The sequence below is a fragment of the Pseudochaenichthys georgianus genome, chromosome 22 (genome assembly GCF_902827115.2).
Source record: "Pseudochaenichthys georgianus chromosome 22, fPseGeo1.2, whole genome shotgun sequence".
NCBI lineage: Eukaryota > Metazoa > Chordata > Actinopteri > Perciformes > Channichthyidae > Pseudochaenichthys > Pseudochaenichthys georgianus.
In genome coordinates this window covers 3,739,211-3,759,159 of record NC_047524.1, presented here as the reverse complement: position 1 = coordinate 3,759,159, position 19,949 = coordinate 3,739,211, and the positions used below count along the sequence as shown (strand labels likewise).

At 41.6% G+C, this 19,949-nt stretch overlaps 1 protein-coding gene across 2 annotated transcripts in view; it reads right to left on the bottom strand.

Annotated features, from left to right (window-relative positions):
- Positions 1-19,949, bottom strand: part of grin3ba (glutamate receptor, ionotropic, N-methyl-D-aspartate 3Ba) — a 101,076-nt gene that overhangs the window by 15,604 nt on the left and 65,523 nt on the right. For both annotated transcript variants that reach the window (XM_034110939.2, XM_034110940.2), the window contains exons 5-8: positions 19,009-19,245; positions 15,443-15,589; positions 14,577-14,722; positions 6,129-6,244 (exon numbers count right to left, since the gene is read on the bottom strand). In XM_034110939.2, the coding sequence (XP_033966830.1) occupies positions 6,129-6,244; positions 14,577-14,722; positions 15,443-15,589; positions 19,009-19,245 (646 nt within the window). The remainder of the gene's footprint in view (positions 1-6,128; positions 6,245-14,576; positions 14,723-15,442; positions 15,590-19,008; positions 19,246-19,949) is intronic.

Genomic DNA, 19,949 nt, shown 5'->3' with positions numbered 1-19,949 from the left:
GGCCTATCGCCGTCCGCATTTCTTTAGAGCACTCAGTCAAATAGTGAACTTTAAGTGGGCAGCTACTTGTCAATTGTGCTGATTCTTTCCCCCAGGCATACACATGTTCCATCACAAGTCCCACAGCTGTCACTACAACCCCCCCACACACCTACTCCCTCGCTCACAGCCACACATCTGTGCACTTCAAGTTGAATTCAAAGACTTGTAACAAAGGCTTCATTTTGAAACACGCATCACAGGTGGTTTCTGAGCAAAGAACGTATTATCTGAGCGTAAGGTATTATGTTATAATGTAATATGTTATACGTTCTAATACTATTGCTTTCTTCAATGTTTTGGGACGTAATTCTAAAAGGTTATTTCATAATTACCCACTTATTAAAAGTCAAATGTAGGAAGTTAGAGAGGACGTATTAAACTCATCGAGTGTGTGGGAGAGAAACTGGCGTGAACTTTGGGATTTTAGACTCTGCGGAATATTTAAATTCACAAAACCTATAACACACTGCAAAAAGGGTCCCTTTAAAGCTGTGATGTATGTTTGAGTTATAGATATACTGTAAACAACACAGATGCACTCCCCCGCTATACTTTTGTGTTAAGATTTTAATTGCAGGACTTTCACTTGTATCTGAGTTCTTCTTCCACCGCTGAATAATATACCTACACACTGCCCTATAGTCTAACCTGCACACTTTCATGCCTGTATTATACCTGTTCATGCTCACACACACACACACACACACACACACACACACACACACACACACACACACACACACACACACACACACACACACACACACACACACACACACACACACACACACACACACACACACACACACACACACACACACACACACACACACACACACACACACACACACACACACACACACACACACACACACACACACACACACACACACACACACACACACACACACACACACACACACACACACACACACACACACACACCATGTATACATCACTTCAGGGGACATTACATTGACTTACATGCATTTCCTGGAGACTTATCCTAACCTTAACCATAACCAACACATGCCTTACCCTTAACCTAATCCTAAACAAGTCTTCACCCTAAAATGAATGATCCCCCTCATGGGGACCTCCAATTTGTCCCCATAAGGGAGGCGAGTCCCCACACGTGACTATGTAAACAGATGTAGGTCCCCACAAGTATAGCAATGCTAGTCCACACACACACACACACACACACACACACACACACACACACACACACACACACACACACACACACACACACACACACACACACACACACACACACACACACACACACACACACACACACACACACACACACACACACACATATCTGTACAGGGCGTCCTGATGTCACTCCTGCCAGACGTGAGCTGCCTGACCAACAGCGGCCTCTCCCCCACAACAAACTCTTCTGCCAGCCTCGTTTTGATCTTCAGACGCACTCTGTCCTGCTTCACTGAGCTTGTGTGTAGAACACTTATGTCCACAGGAACACACACACACGCACGCACACACACACACACACACACACACACACACACACACACACACACACACACACACACACACACACACACACACACACACACACACACACACACACACACACACACACACACACCACACACACATACAAATAAGCAGCGAGTGGCTGCATGTTCGATGGCAATATTATTAATGGGGTGTGTCTCGGCTGTCGTAAACATCTCCCAACAGCACTCAGTGAAAACAGACGCACAGCCACGTCGCCCCGCATCTCTCCCCCCCTTAAGTAGCCAGAAGGTTTCGGCGGCGGCGTGTCCAGTCCCAATTCCTCCGGCTCCTTGTATCTCGCCACCACAAACCGCTCTATAAATCCTGCCCGCATCCTCACATGGAGCATATAACACTCTTTTCCCTCTTCCATCCTTTCTCTCGCTCTCTCTGTCCTCTCCTCCCCCCTCCCTCACTCCATCTGCTTGGGGTGAAGGTTTGTCTTGATTAGGAGACTCTGTTGGCTGCCTCTTTTATCACTCGCTGTGCAGAAAGGCGCACACTGGCAGTGGGCAAATGAAAGCCCTCTATCTCCTTCTTGTGCTCAACTCCCACCTCGCTCACACCCCCTCACCGGCCCTCCCGTTCTTCCTCTTACTTTTCCCGTCTCGTGTTCTGTCTTCTGGTTCCTCCTATATCCTCTCCTCCTCCTTCTGTATATTTCCTCTCTCACATTTCCTGTCTGGGTCATTTCCTGTTCTTTCTTCCTCAACCGTTCAGACTTATTGAGTTATTCATTCCCATCTCATTCTTCCTCACGCGTGCCGTGGGGTTGAATAGCTACCCGAAGCAGCTTGGATGTTTCCACTGCCTCTTGTTGTGGACACTGAATCCAGTATTCAACCTGTGTACATACCAAAGAGACCCGTTTTCTCAGCCTAAAAATCACGAGTGCCGCTACGATGATGTCTCTTTGCTTATTTTCTCTTATGCAGGGAAGAAAGTAGGAGACAATCTCCAGTGAACAAGATAGTGAGCAGGGAACAAGGGAGTGGGGTCTTTCGGAGGCTATGCTTTGATTGACAGGGAAATTGTATCAAAGTAAGTGTTCGGTCCTATGTGGCACTCTTACAAGTATATGTTTACTGTTTCTCTGTTTGTCTCGGAGGTGAGGGATGAAAGGGAACCGAAACAATACACACATGCATCAGCGCCAGACACATACTAATTCTATAGCTCAGGGGCGTCAAACTCAAGGCCCGGGGGCCAAATCCGGCCCGTGACTTCATTTCATGCGGCCCCACAAGACCTTGCAAAGAAAATGTTTATTATACGTTACATGCCGATTTACAGAAGCACGTTGCCCATAAACTACATGTCCCACAATGCACCTCAAATATGCCTTTTTCTCAGAATTTGCCTTTTTTTTAAGTGTTACTTTCTTTTCAAAATGTCACTTCTTTTTTTGATTTTGACTTATTATTTTTTTCAGAATTTGGCTTTTCTTTTTAAATAATTTTGTGACATTCTCACCGAAGAGACTTGCACTTATTTGCCGTAGACTTCTGCTTTCAGACGTAGTTAATTATGAAGTTATTACCCTATGTGATAATAATCCAATGCAGAGGCAATAATATAATAAAATATATTATTTTATATATATTAAATATTTATATATGTATTTTTATATTGTCTTAACCGGCTCTTTGAGTGCAAGCATGATGCTAATGTGGCCCGCGATGAAATTGAGTTTGACCCCCCTGCTATAGCTGAAGAAACATCGAAGTGAGTCTGAGTTTGGGTTATAGGTTAAACGCTTGGTACATGCAATACATGTGCTCTCCAAAGTCACCTCCAGAAGGCGAGTATGTGCACATGACATGTAATAATATATACAATAAAAGTCACTGTAATGGCTGGAGCCTTTATTCACCTCAATGAAAGGGAGCACCAGACTTTTATTGGGACTAAGACATCATTTCATTTGACAGGTAGTCAGCAGGCTTTATTTTAAAAATGATCCAATTTGCTCTTGTTCGGAAAAATAAATGCTCATATGCAGCATATAGCACACACGCACACACACACACACACACACACACACACACACACACACACACACACACACACACACACACACACACACCACACACACACACACACACACACACACACACACACACACACACACACACACACACACACACACACACACACACACACACACACACACACACACACACACACACACACACACACACACACACACACACACACACACACACACACACACGAGGGAAACTGCTCTTCTACAACCATCATTACTGCAGCTATAGTCATTATAATGTTCGTATAACTATTGTGGTTCTACCAAGCAATTAATTACTTAAAAAAAACAACATGATTTATTACTCGTTATTTGTCATTAGCTGTTGAGCACAATTGCAATTAGTCTTGTAAACACAATATCCCATCTCAAAACAGAATGAAATAAGATGTTATTGAGTTACAGGCGTATCGACCAACAAAGAAATGCTGCATTAGGTTTTATAGGATTTCATGTCACTGCTTGCAAGATATTGTAGTCAAAACATTTAGGTCAGCATGTTCCACTACACGCTGCATATATATTACGGTAATATTAAACACATTCTTCAACAGGCTATTATTAATGTATGCATATAAACTTGTTTTCAAGTAGTTTGGGTATAGACAGTAAACATCCAAAAGTTATAGGTGTAGAAAAAAAGATTATGAGCAGAAGGAAGGATATCTTGTTAAACATGAAAACATGTAACTGCAGTGTAAAAAGTTTTTCCGCAAGCTTCTGGACTTCAATTGATGGCTTTCATTTTGTCCCTGCTTGCCTTGGCTCATATTTTTCTGATGGAAGAATGAGCAATGACTTTACTTTGGAAACATTGCCTTCCCACTGAAAACAATTTTCTTTTACAATAGTACCAGAACACAGAATACAAGCTGCCGTTCTCTCACACACATATGTAAGCTCACTCCTTTGTCAAGCCATGTAGATCTCATATCATTATTCTAACTCCCTCTGTGGATCATTAGATGCTTTTTGACCGGCAGTGGATCCATCTTTACACTTCATGATTCTCCTGCAGTTAATTTGACCTGTGTGGGTTGAGTCCAAAGTCTTCTGACTGGATGCTGTTGTTAATAATAGATGGTTGAATACTTGAACCCTGCAGCGTTGAAAGTTCATACAGTAAATCACTGTGTTATTCTGTCAGTCAGGTAGCCAACAACAGTATTTGATCTCCTTACTGAATGCGTGTGTGAGTATGTGCGTACTATATATCTCTTTTAGTGTGTGTAGATGTGCATGCTTTGAGGTGAATATCGAATATACGTGAGCCTCTTTCTCTGTGTTGCATGAACAAGAGCGCAGGTTGCCATACAGGTACAGCATTGGCGCTGTAAGTGTGTATGCAGATTAGGGTTGCCAGAAACTGACCATGATCAAAATCGATTATTCGGCAGCCCTGGCGAATAATAATCGATTATTCGACCCCCCCCCCCCGCGGGAGAAAAAGAAAAAAAAAGGAAAGAAAAAAAAACTCAGACAAAAGGAATTCCGTTGTTTTCTTTACTGTAACATGTTTAACAGTACAAACAACAAACAAGCATGTCATCACAACGACGTGGCCTTGAAGTGAAGTTGGTAATGGCCGGCTGTGCTGCGTCTTTCTCTGTAACCTCTCTGGCTTCGCACTCAAATGCGAACGCATTGTTGAGGTTGAGTTGTGATAGACCAACGTCTTTTCGCAGAGCTTGCATTTAACTTCCTTTGGACTTGTATGTTCGATGTAGTTCCACAAGGAGGAACTCTTTTTACCTGCCGCTTTGTTCATCTTTAGTCGCACGTGTGAGGGAAAGGGGGGGTGGGGTCGGTGTGTAGCGTGCTGCAGCAGCAGTCTGCTCTGCACGCAGGCTTCCTCCAAGTTTACAGTAAAACAAACTGGTGGTGTGACCAATGGCCATTTACAATTATTAATACTATTACTATTATTAGCATATATATATTTATATATATTTTGGTTGAAACTAAGCCAGAAAAAAAAAAATACATAAATAATAAAAAAAAATATATAAATAAAATCGATTTTTAAAAATAATATTCGATTATGGAGACTGTAACTGACTGTAACTGTTCGAATAATCGAATAATCGCTGGCATCCCTAATGCAGATGTGTGTGAATCACTTTTGGTTTGTGTGTATTTCTGTGTGAGTACATTGTCACACTGTGGGGACTCACTGGCCAACTCGAGACAAAAAGTAGGTCCCCACAAGTTCAATTTATTTTGGGATTTTAAGACGTGATTTGAGGGTGAAGAATTAAACTTTTATTAGGTTAAGCTTCTTGTAAAGGTTTGGGGTCAGACATTTAGTGGTAAGTGTAACTTGATTTGTATAGAATGTGTTACAAAGTGCTTCACACATAGGAAGAGAATAACTGTTAGTAAAGACACAGACATGAAAAAAGTAAAAACCAACGATTTAGTTGTAAGGTTTAAAACGTTTTTTTTTTTACTATGCCTGCAAGTCAATGCAATGTCCTCACAAGAAATACAAACAAGTATTCATGCTTACCTTCAATGGCGAAAGGCTTCCCCACTGTTAGTAGTTTGCACTCAGCGTCGATAGAGACCTCAAAATCCAAAAGGGCTTTGTCCATGATGAAGGCATCCAGGGCCGGAGGATCTGTCCTTCACCACAAACACACACACAGATTTAAGAGAAAAGCATTAATTGAAGACAACTCAACTAAAACCTTTAGGGACCTTTAAATCAGATCCCAAACTTTCTCACACACCCTAAAGCCATGAAGGATTCTTGTTTTTGTTCCTGTCATTTAAACACAGGATGAGATTAACTGCATTCTAATACACTGAGTAAACACATACATCATTACCTAAACCAACAGGCTCTGCTGTGGACTGATAAGCATTACACACACTGCTGAAGACTCTCCTACTCCGCTATATCGATCCCATTGACCCTAATTGACTCGTAATTCTGGACCGTTCCTCTGTGTGCAGCCTCTGCCGCTGACGGGAGATACGTTTCAGGCTATGGAGCACAACACGCTGGATTTTAATGATATACCTACACCCAAACGAATTGTTATAATAGAAAAAGATACACATTTCCTGACACACACTCCCCAGACAGCCCAATGTGTACAAATTACATGAAGATATTTGAGCACACCCATACACCAAATTCGACGGCAGACGAATCACCAGGCGTTGTAATGCATGAATTGGGGAAATAATGCACAACCGCACATAGACAGCTTAATGGAGAAAATAGAGAAGGCTGATCAAATTACCGAGACTTGTTGTTATTCAGGACGTTTACTGCTAAACAAAAAGGTTGACTTTTACAAAGTCTGTGCTGGCAAAGCAGAAACGTCTGGTTTTCTCTGTCGAGGCCAGTCAAATTCGAGGTTGAAGGAAAAGAGAGAGGAACTACTTCATCTGGGATAAAAGAGGGTGGGAAGGCCTAGGGATAAAAGTGGTGTGTGTGTGTGTGTGTGTGTGTGTGTGTGTGTGTGTGTGCAGGGGCGCCGTAAGGGGGTGAAAAGTTAGGACGATTCTAAGGGCCCGTGACTGAAAGGGGGCCCAAACATTTTTAGAACATTAAGAAAAAAAATGTAAGTAACCTTTCATCAATCATCAACAACTAACATTAATATAACGTTAAATTGATAATGTACTCACTAAACTTACAATTCATTTCACTTTTTTTCTTCCAAAAGTTAATTATCCAAAGCCTCTGTACACCCCCTCTATTTACATGTAATGGTTTGGTCCTGCCTCCAAACGCTGTGTGGCACCGCACTTTCTCGCAGAGAGTGAGAGCATGTGAGGAGGGATGCTAGTATTTACGTGTGTACGATGTCTCAACGACTAACAAAGTCAGGCTTTCAAGAAAGAAAAGAAAGGAGAGAAAGAGAAGAGAGAGGGACTAAAGGGCGACAGTATGTCACCCAGTTTTTCAAAAGAAAAGGTGGGTGTGGTCCATGACTGGGGGAAATTAGTCTGTTAGCTAAGTCTAGTCCATTGTAAATAATAATTTTAATGTTTTGCTGACATTAAGTATTGTTAATATCTTCACAGAAAATGCTGAGGTTTTTCATTTCACTCCTCTTTTAGCTGACATTCAATAAATGCAGTTACATTTTTAGCAGCTATTCATAATACATCAGTTGTGTCTCCCCTGGTGCCAGGACCAACAGATCCATATTTAGGCTCAGCAGCCCTGTCCCCCCATAATGCTTTGCAGTCTTGCCATGCTGTCCATTGAAAGCCAGTTGGCTAGAAAGCTGGACTTCAAGGACTTGATCAGTGACTTTGCAGAAGGCTAGGCGCTGGGCTCTTGGTGAGTAAGGCTGAGCAAGGGCTCGTAATAACTGTTAAAGGGCAAGGCTATGGTAACGATATTGGATCACTACACAGAAGATGCATGATGAGAAAAAGACTGAGAACAGGTAATAGGCTCTGATTTAAAAACTAAAACTTGATTTGATTTGATTTAGCACCACCATCGCCTTTACACTTCCATTTCCGTTTTGTTGTCCATTTACACTTTAATACCCCTTATTTTGTAGTTGGTATATTTAATAAAAAAATATGCTGCTTATGTTATTTTTTTTGTTATAGCATTTTATAAATGACAATGTTGGTGTTAATGTTTACTTTATTTTAATTTGAGGTCATGTATATTTAAGTTATATATATTTTTAATTTATGAATGTTCCATTAAAACATGTTATTAAAAAGGCATTTTCACCATAAAAGATGACTATTGAGGGCTATTGTCAGGAATGTTAGTGTTATATCAAATAGTGAATTCTACTGCAGCAGAATGTTGCAGTAGAATTTGCAGTAAATATTGTGCAGTTAGTATTGGACTACAAGATAGATGCAAGTCTGTACAGGTAGAGTTATTTAAAGCATAAATGAGTCGGTTGGGTTCTGGAGGTGTGGTTACAGCAATTGTGCTTGGTTGGCGGCCCAATGTGATATATTTTCATGGGGCCCAAAATCCCTGGCGGCGCCCCTGTGTGTGTGTGTGTGTGTGTGTGTGTGTGTGTGTGTGTGTGTGTGTGTGTGTGTGTGTGTGTGTGTGTGTGTGAGCATGAACAGGTATAATACAGGCATGAAAGTGTGCAGGTTAGACTATAGGGCAGTGTGTAGGTATATTATTCAGCGGTGGAAGAAGAACTCAGATACAAGTGAAAGTCCTGCAATTAAAATCTTAACACAAAAGTATAGCGGGGGAGTGCATCTGACGAAGAGATGTTGTTGTGCTCCCTATCTCTATAGATAGAACTGCTCGGGTCTTGATAGATTGAGTGGGGAAGTTCATGAGATCTTTCTAGAGGGTTATCAAGAACAACTTGTATCCAATGACCTTTTCCCTCTGTGTCTGTGTATTCTCTTGTTCCGATTAACCCAGCCAAAGCTTTTTTCTTGTTTTGTATCTAAATCTACGCCGGGATCCGGAGTCGAGGCTGATCCTCTTGCTGTGGTCCTGTGTCCTGGATCCTCTATCCTGAGTTCTGGATTAAGTCGTGGACGTTCTGGTCGTGGCTGAACCCGTCTCTGCGGTCCTGCCTTGGGTCTCGTCTTGCTGCTTCCCTGATGGCTTCCACAGGATTGTAGCCGACATCCTCGTGGATTCATCTTCTTATTACAGACACATGCATTTCCTAACATTCGGTCTATATGCTGTAAAATGTATTATCTCTTGGATGTACACACGGCATCTATTGCACGTCTGTCCGTCCTGGGAGAGGGATGCCTCCTCTGTTGCTCTCCCTGAGGTTTCTCCCATGTTCCCTTTAAACTGTGGGTTTTCTCTGGAAGCTTTTCCTTGTACGGTGTGAGGGTCTAAGGACAGAGGGTCTAAGGACAGAGGGTGTCGTTTTTCTCATACTGATATTCTGAACAATCTGTGTTGTTGTATTTGCTGTAAAGTACTCTACTGTAGGCTATCTTTATTATATGTACAGCACTTTGGCTCGACCAAAAATCGTTTATCAATGTGCTATAAATAAAGCTTGATTTGATTTGATAACCATCAAAATATATTTTAATTAACAAAAGTAAAAGTGCTCATTCTGCAGATTGATCAGTTTCAGGATAATATATACGATGTGTTTTATAACGATCATCAAAGTGTTCTCAAAGCTGGTAAAGGTGCAGCTGGTTTTAAGTACTTTGTATACTGCAGGGTAGCTTGTGGATTTACTTCAGGTGGAACTAAAGTCCTATTTAAGTGTTGTTTTTATTTCTTATCATAAATCCAAAGTAACTAAAGATATTTGGTAGAAGTGCAAATTAGCAAAACATTGAAATACTCAAGCAAAGAACAATTCCATCAAACTGTTATTAAACACAGTACTTGAGTAAATGTCCTTAGTTACTTTTCACCACTGATGTGTAGCTGTGTATGTGGCATTTTGTCTCTCCAGGCTTTTGAGATATTTCTCCTCTAAGGCTTGAGCTCAGTATTGGGGTCGATAGTTCTGCCAACACAGTATTTCATTCTATCACCCGGGCCCTCTGCACTGCTGTGACTTTTCTCCACTCCTGCTTTGCCTCGCACGCAAACAAACGCCGCCTTCATCTTCCCTGTACTCGTCCTCTTTCTCTGAACAAGCGCTTTTCTATTTTCCTACTTGTATCACACAGTCAGCACATGCAGTATCTCAGCATCTCTGCGGGTGCTCTGTGGCGCTGCATTGTGTCTGAGAGGCGAATGTGGTTATAGCTGTGAGTGTGTGTTTCTGTGTGTGGTACAGAATATCTGTGTGCGTCGGAACAAAGGATAAGCCAGGATAATACACATGTCTGTTAGCGCGTCTGAATTACAGTGGTAACATGTTATTTATTACATTTAAAATGTTCCTTATGCAAATACATAATTAAAAGTAATAATATAACATATGCAAGCACTGAAGTTTATTCAATGGTATTTATAGTTTTGATGTTGCAGTAAGTAGTTAAGAATTAAAATGCTCCTCTATTGTTAGTTTAATGTTTTATATACCAGTTCATATGACCCATGTGTGTCATTGAAGTGATTTAAGCTAGTTATTAAAGGTCCCGTGTCATGGCCATTTCTACTGATCATATTTCCACTGTTGAGGTCGACTAGAATAGATTTAAATTGTGCAATTTTCCAAAATCCCATTGATTTCTCATATAGCGTCTCTGTATAGTATGTGTATTCACTCTCTGCCCTACACGGCTTGTTGGAGCTCCTGCCCCCCCCCCCCCCCTCCCTGTGAGCCCAGTGTTCTCTGATTGGTCGGGACGTTGCGAGGCTCGTTGCTGCGAGGAGCGGACAGGTTTCCGGGTTGGCGATACAGCGAGAACAAGCGAAACTTTCTTTCAGTCTTTATTTCGAACAGATTAAAAAATAACAAATGTGATAAACAGAATACCGTATTGTTATAATACAGTTTATCCACATTCATGGTAATATTTGTATATTAAAAAAAAAAAAAAAAAAAAAAGTCTTCATATTAATAATAATTATAAATCACATGTGTTCACCCTGAGCACACACAAACACTCGCAGCCGAAGTAAAAACAATAAGTGTGGCTTGATATTGAGAAAGAAAAAGGTTTCTAACGCTGTGAGAATGGGTCTGCGGAGAGCATTTCTCCGCCATCCCAACTCGTCTATTACCAGCGTTCAGGGAGCTCTATGCAAGTCAATGGGACTCCCTGTTAGTTAGCCAAGGGATCCTGGTGTGTGAGGCGCTCCGCGGATTGGTCCATTTGGGCCAATCCGGTAATTTGTTGTTGATTTGGGTGTTCACACGTCACAGAACCCGGGAAGCAAACAATGGAAAATGAGAAATCTCCAAAGAGGCGTTTTGGTACAGCACAGACAGGTCTTTTCTGTGTTAGAGTTGTACTCGCTACAGGGTGTACTTTGAGGGTTTCTGCAGACCGTTTACATGCATAAAAACCTTCATAACACACAAGGGGACGGGTAATAACCGGAAAAGCATGACATGGGCCCTTTAAAGTTATTTAAAAAGAGCCTATAAAAACATGATCTTTTAATTTCAGTTTAATGAAAAAGACATAAAAGTTCTAAAAAATATATTGCATTTCTTTAACTACCAGGTTCTATATGTGCTGCTCATCCCTCTCTGCAAAAACCACTGGAGTATAGATGAATCCACGAGATGCTGCATCAATAACATGAACACGAGTACCTATAATTGAGCTTTTGGAGTAGCCTGAATATGTGCAGGATACTTTTGTTGCTGCTCTTTTCTTCCATTACTGGTGATCACACGAAGAGAAAAGCATTAGAGGCATTAGAGTTCAGGCAGCCAGACACCAAAGTGGGATAGTCATCAGATCCTGAGGTTACTAATACACATGTCTTCCATTACAATCAGAAACATGAATGATATCAGTTTTGAGTATACAGGGAGCTGAAATATTAGGTTGCATGTTCAAAGTTCTGACAAGCAGCAGCGCACACGGCTCCAAATACTAAATATATGGCGAACAGTAGTGGCAAGGATTCAAAACACTGCAGACACACATACAAATCTTCTAATTTATGGTGGGCAACAAACACGTCGCAGCTAGAGGCCATCTTCAGCGATGATAGACCTTCAGACCATTAAGTTATATACAGAGGTTAGGTTCAGACAACCATAAAAAGAGAAATATAATTGCATAAAAAGGACCCATCCGTGAATGAGCGGACACAGCCTCTCCTAATGAAGGAGGTGTGACTGCGTTAGTCTGAAAGTCACAGGCTGAGGAGTAATATATACTGCATGCACAACACTGGACCCACATGGCAAGCGCTTTACCCAACAGATACATCAATTATATTATGTAATACCGAAAATAAACCTTTATTATTATGAACTTGAGGGGCAAAAAGTAATGCAATTAGTTAAAGCGTGAAACTTTTCAAAATGCACTACTACTAATAATAGAGGGCTCAAAGTAAATAGATTAATCTTTGAAACTGAATATTTTTTCACAGGTGCATGCTATTAGTCCCCATTATAACATATGTTTTCAGAGATGTATGCATTAAGTGGAAACCTTGAGCACTTCCTAGACACAGAGCACTCATTAGTCCATTTCAGACAGTTTTAAGCATGGAATAATTGCATTACTGTTATTCCTCAATAAATGTCAGACTTAATATCAATGTATTTAGATCATTTTCTGTATTATGTACAACGTTGATTAAATTCATGCGTATTTTCAAACATGTATCTGCATGGTCTGTCTCTTGTAATATTGTTCCAGTCTGGGACATTCCGTTTTTATTAAGGACACTTCCAGGCTGAAACATGATTTGTATGCACACAATACATAAGAAGACTTTATCTGTGAGCGCTGTTGTCTTGTACTAAATTCCAAGTAAACATCATTTGCGAAATTATAATCAGAATCAAGATAAGACTTTCATTAAATCCACAACAGGAATACTGTGCATGTGACCTAACTCAAATGAGCTGGTTAGAAAGGACAGAGTGCTCATTTTCAGGTCCATATTTGTATTTTGTAATCTGTGACATGTCTCCATGCTTTAATGTTCAAAAACCTCTTTATTTTTCTCATGTCTGTGCTGCAGCACCTCTTTTCCCCCTCTGTCTGAAACCAGAGCCCAGTCTGCTCTGATTGGTTAGCTGGCCGGCTCTGTTGTGATTGGGCAACCGCTTAATAATAATAATAATAATAATAATAATAATAAATTATATTTCTATTGCGCTTTTCTTGAACCCAAAGACGCTTTACATTTGGGAGGTAGGGTAGACAAACAAAACAAAACAAAATTAGAGATGTGAGATTGAATTGAACTTAGAGCTTAGAGATGTCCCGCCCCTAAGCCTATCACGTACAACGTGTTGGAGCACTAGGGAGGGAACAAACTACAGTTAAACTTAACCCAACTTGAATTACCTTTGAAACATGCAGGGTTCATACTTTTTATTTTCTCCACTGCCTTTGATAAACCCTAACTAGAAATACTGAACAACCTTCTATTTATTTGTCTGTTTTTATCTTTTGAAATGTTTCAATCCCTTAAATGTGTGTTTTGCTTGGAATTCAATGTTTAATGCATTATGTTAAAAAAACTGCTTTTGTGAATAATTGCGTTATATAACTAAACTTGCCTCGTCTAATACTTTCATCTTCTCTCAATCCCCATTCGACATCCATTCATTTTGTCCCTGGCCCTCATCTCTACATTCGACACTTTTAATAAACAAAAATGTTTACCCTTCAATTGGGAGGACATTTTCAAAAGTAATTTATTGTATTCATTGGCTTTCATCTCACGGACAACATGTGGTAGTGTCTATGGATGGATGAGAGAAAGCTCTTACTAGTGCAGGGTGTTAACACAAGCAGCTCACAAAGTGATGACTTGTGATGCTATCTCAGTCAGATGCAAAAGCAAACGGCGTGTTCTCTATAATAAGAAATCATCAACCGACGGGTTTGACACGACATCACTGCAGGTGGGGAAATATCAAAGGGGAAAAACAACTGCTGCTGAGACATTGATGCTACATAGAAAAGTCAGCATGTCCATCGACAGGCTTCCTGACCTGGAAATAGGAGAACCCAGACATTTGAACTGATGATGTTGTCGGGTATCATTTTTGATTTAGTACACCGACATTCGATCAACATGTGCTTGTAGAAGTTTTGATTGAAATATCCGATCAAAATCTGATTGAAGGATGTAAAAATATAGGTGTTCCTTATTCACTGTCTATGGATGACCTCCAGTTGACATCATGTCAGCGTTATATTCACTAGGATAATAAAGGAAAAGACCTTTTTAATATAATGGAGTCTTGTCTGTAAATCTTTGTTCTTGTTGTCAGGAACACAATTGTTATGCAGGGTGCGCATGAAAGCAAGTGCAGAGACAACCACAGGAAACAGATGTGACTGGATTTGTTTTGGGTTTACATTTGACTTGTTTGTGTGCATTGTGTTCACGTATACGTGTGTGTCTTACTTCAGCATGTGTACTCCTTCGGGGGTGGTGGGCTGGTTGAAGCGCCTCATGTAGTCGTGCATCTCCGGAAAGCTCTTCTTCATGTAATCCTCAGCGCTGCTCTCCCTCACCGTCCCAAAGCGGAAGCCCATGGACGGATGGTGCAGCTGAGGAAATGAAACAGGAAGACATGGACGGACAAAAGGTGAAGATTGTGATACAAACAGAAAAGGGGAAAGGATATGGAGCTCATGTGACAACCCTGAAGTCCCTACGCAGGGGTGTCAAACTCAAATTCATCGCGGGCCACATTAGCATTATGGTTGCACTCAAAGGGCCAGTTGTAACCATATAAATATACATGTATAAATATATAATATATACAAAATAATGTATTATAATTACATTATTGCCTCTGCACTGGATTATTATCGGATAGGGTAATAACTTAGTAATTAACTACACCTGAAAGCAGAAGTCCAGGGCAAATCATTCTCTCCTCAGTGCGCATGTCACAGTGCGCGATGCATTGTGGGACATGTCGTCTGTAAAGTGGCATGTAACCGTATAAGAACGTAGTATATTCTTTGCAAGCTCTTGCGGGCCACATCAAATGAAGTCGCGGGCCGGATTTGGCCCCCGGGCCTTGAGTTTGACACCCCTGCCCTACAGGGTTTAGGGATACGGAAAGTGATAATCCTCCACAAATAATTCCACTCATACTAATTAGACCGTCCTTGTGTGAGATTAGCTTGTGTGGTTGTGTAGCTGGGGGTCTGTGTGTGTGTGTGTGTGTGTGTGTGTGTGTGTGTGTGTGTGTGTGTGTGTGTGTGTGTAGCTGGGGGTCAATGCAGTTGCAAGTGTTGTGTCCTTGTTTGCAGTCTGACCTTGTCGTCATGAATTCCTGACACCTGCTCGAAGGTCTTCTCCCCGACCATGACCGCGGCTAGGTTAGCGGTGTAGCTGGACAGCACCAGCAAACAGAAGATGGCCCAGAGGTTCATCAGGAAGCGCCCCGTCCAGCATTTAGGAGTCTGCAGAGTGGAGAAGCATACTAGGTGAGAATCTAATGTTTGTGTTCAAATCTAAATGTCTTATTATAACCCAAAATCACACTGTACAAAGACCAAAAACAAAACGCCATAGCATTACAATTATAGAAACATTATACAAGATGTTACCTCATCATCAGTATTGCCATGGGATAACAGCATGTGACTGAAGTGATGGTAATGATGAGCCGAAACTAGGTGATTCGGTTTTTAACAAATTATAATAATCATTTCACAGATCAGAGAAGAGAAAAATAGCAGATCTTGATGACAAATTAATCTAAAAATACCAAGGTGTCAGAATGCCAGGAAACAACATAAGAACTGAGATAAGAGAGGTGCAATTGATTACAAATACAACTGTGTGGGAAAAGATGCCTTTACAAATGGAGAACCCGCCGAGGCTCTATGCCCCCCCTCTCATTCCCCTCAAAACCGAACCCAAATAAGAGTTATCAAGTCAATCAAAACAGGAGCTAATGCAAGCGTGACTGTTCTTGAGGCGCATCAGAAATATCTTTGCATGAAATTGCCTGCCTGGGGGAAAGGATCTACCTGAGCAGTGTTATTCCACCGATTAAAATCCACTTAACTGAGGAAACGAGACGGATTTCTAGTGTTTCAAAGGTACAGAATTAATGAGACATTAATTATACAAACAAGGTTGTAACCCATTATTACGAGGGTGTTGGGTATGTTTTCAACGTTCTGTATAATTAGTCGGTGATTTGAAAGGCGAGAAAGGGAGGATGGCATTCACGATATGCTAAACGTCTTCAGTGACTGTGTTGTACCACATTATTGTGTACCAAGGGAAATTGAAGATTCCTTTTTTGCGCTACAGTACTTGATCAGGCTCGACACAAACAGGCTTCTAATTTAGGGCTTGTCATTTTTAATTATGCATGCTGAATCAACAACCCCAGATTAGTTTGAAAGGGGTCTTACAGTACTTGCTGACTATATTCTGAACATGCTATCAACCTTAAAGGACCAGGATGTAGGATTATTGGGGGGCTTCATTGGAAAATGGGAATGTAACATAACTGTGTGTTCACGTGTGTATTATTCCTTGAACATAATAGTCATTGTGTTCTTTTAGCATATACTTCGCCCTTCAAAATTCATCATTTTTTAATGCTTAATGTCTTTCATTTTTTTTTTTTTTTTTTTTGTAAAGCACTTTGAATTGCCTTGCGTTGAAAAGTGCTCTATAAATAAACTTGCCTTGCCTTGCCTTGCCTTCATGTCTACACAGGCAGCAGGTTTTCACAGCGCTATGTTGCAGAGCAGTGGCTCTAAGATAGGCTTTCATGTTACCCAAATGCCAACATATCTTTCTGACAAGCTTGGAAAGGGACGGCGAGGCAAGCCCTACACACTGCTCCTTGAAATATTGAGACCAAAGCTGTTTAAAAGAGAAAAAGCTAAGATCAGACTGTTAATCCATTCTTGCTAAATCAGGTTTTGCCGCTTAGCTTACACATGTCTTCATATTTCCACACAGTTTAAGTGTTTTATCTTAACGTTTAAAGAGACCAAATTTCAAGGACCAACACTACCGCAAGTGGCAAATAGAGCAACTTCTGCTAACACAGTTCAAGGTTTCTGTAATGTGTAACGAGACGAAGCTGCTTCGTCCGCCTCTGCTCGTATCCAGGACCAGCTTCCAACCAATGAGTCTTAAGCCGTTCAAATAAATCAATTACAAATAATGATATGCTCCATGGCCTTGTGTCACGACCTCAATTTCTACCTCTATTTCCACCGAGCCAACAGCCCCTCCCCCTCCCTCTTATGTGTCTGCGTGTCTAATTGTAGACAGGTGTGTGAGAGTTGGGCAACCTGCTGCCACTCATCATGATTAGCCCCGACATACACACCCAGGTAATACTCTGTGCATGCAGTCGGACACGCTCCAGACTCTTTTGTTTCTCGCTACTGTTCTGTCAAAATGTGCATATATTTAATATCTGTCTTCCCTTTGTCTGCGACGGTGCAATAGGAAGTAAGCTAGTGGTCGGACAACACGCGTACGACTGCTACATTTGAAGAGAAACACTCCATTCCTCGCTCTTGCTCGTGTGCCTTTCGTTAGACCAGAATAGTTTTCCATTTGATTTGTTTGCTTTGACTTTGAACAGGTGTCACCTGGGAAATACGTTACTGTGAGCAGTCGAGCAAATGATTTACTTGCCCTCCCCCTCTTGAAGAAAATTGTCCCAGTCAGTTAATTGACACATTGCCAGTTTGCCAGGATCAAACCCGTGACCTTTCAATTATGGGAAGGTCGCCCTAATAACTTCTGTTTCAAGTTGTCTTTAGGGACAACGTGTGATTAAATACCTTTCATAATGGAGTGTCCTTACTTAGCGGAGCCGGGATAGACGGGAATAATTTAAGCAAATGACGTTTGAGATATTTATCAGAATGTGCCGCATGAACATTTAGACAGCAAGTATAAGCTATCGTAATGGTGGATATGTTGGCACTGTGTATGGCTGTTTATAAAACAAAGCATGCAGAGGACAGTTTTCCATCGGCGTGGTGGTCGGCGGTGTGCGGCGGTGTGACGCCATCAGTCAAACGTGACAGGTTTCTGAAGATTGCTGTTCCCGCAAGGGTACATTTAATCTCCCAACGTATTCATGCTAAACAAATTGCAAGAAAGTACAGTTTTTTTCATCTTTAAAAGGCAATGCATCGTTTTTCATCTTGCTACATTTTTAAAATTGACAGATTTGCCTAACTCGAGTTCCATTTGTCTTCGTCGGGCGGTCACTTTTTCTCTCACATTTCTCTCGAATTCAGCCTGGCTCTCCATCATGCCAACCCAATGCCCTCTCCCTTACACCCTCCTCTGTCCGCCCACCTCCATGTCCCCCTCATTCTGAAGCTTCTCCCTGCTTGCCCACTTACCCTTTCAGCCCTGTCTTACAATTCTCTGTCCACATCCTTAATGTTTTCTTTTTGAAGCCCATTTCCCAATTTGCACTCTCACCTTTCCTCTTCTCGTTGGCCCTCTTCCCCTGCCTTCTTGTTTTCAACTTTCTATCTGACTACTTTGGGGAGTTAACCTGTACTCGCTCACGCATTTCTCCCCTTCATCCATCCCCATCATCCCTGCCATAACTCCTTCAATCTTTCTCGGCCCACTTACCCTTTCCCCTCTCCCTCTCTGTATGGGCATTATCCTCCCTGCACCTCTCTACTTCATCACTGCCTACCTTCTTAACCCCTCCCCTATCAATCTTTCCCCCTCCCTGGCCATTCCTATCGTCTTCCCCTATCACTTCCTCTTTCCACTCACTGTTTGTGTACTCTTAATAATACTGCCCCCCTCCACTCCTTTCTCCTATTCCCACAATGCCTATTTATCACACAAAGGAAAGCTACTGTACCTTGGTGGCGACGGTACGTCCGAACAGAATGGCGTAGCAGAGATTGAGGGCGGAGGAGTAAGAGAAGACTCGCAGCCTGTTCCTGCCATGTGGCGTCATGCCGAAGGGGCTGTTCCACTCGTACAAGGTGAGGAAGAGCGCGGTGAGGTGCAGCGTGACAAAAATACCCACCCACATGGACCAGTGGAGGGGCCACATGAAGGCTCCGATGGGGGCTGCAGAGTCCCGGCTGCGAACCTGGAGGGTCAGAAAGAAAAAGGGACCGGCTTTTTAACTTCAAAAGTTTGCATTTTGTGCTACATCGTGATAATAATTGAACCTTCAGTGGCAATATCTTGTCAGTAAACTCTTCTTAAACACTCGTAGGCATACTTAAGTTTGAAAAACAAGTGCATACATTGTTTTAACTTTGGGCTATTCATCATTTCGTATTCTCAGATCATATTATGCATTGCCGTTTGTCAGCCACCGAGGGAGATGCTAACAAATCAAAGGATAACTGCAGCATGTTTGAGGATTCTGCAAAGACGGCTTCTCAAAATCCCTCTCAGACTCATTAGACACTCTTAAAAGTGCCTTTCATTCTGAACTTTCATAATTGTCAACTGAAACTGTAACAACCTAATTATTCAAAACTAATGATCCCGTGTTCCTCCCCAGAAGACTGTGTGAGCCGCGCATTAGGGGGAAATGAAGCACTTAGAGACCACATCGTCCAATCATACAGAAATTGTCAGCCAGAGAGAGATATATTAACAAATCAAAGTAATGGGAAGACTGCCGCGCTGCCACTGACTTACAGTGCAGTATGTTTTAAGGATAAAGCCCATGTCTTCTACAATCATTAAAGGGACCCTATTATGCTGATTTTCAGGTGTATTTTTGTGTGTGCCTCGACTGGGACGTGTCTCCATGCTTTGATGTTCAAAAAGCTCTTTATT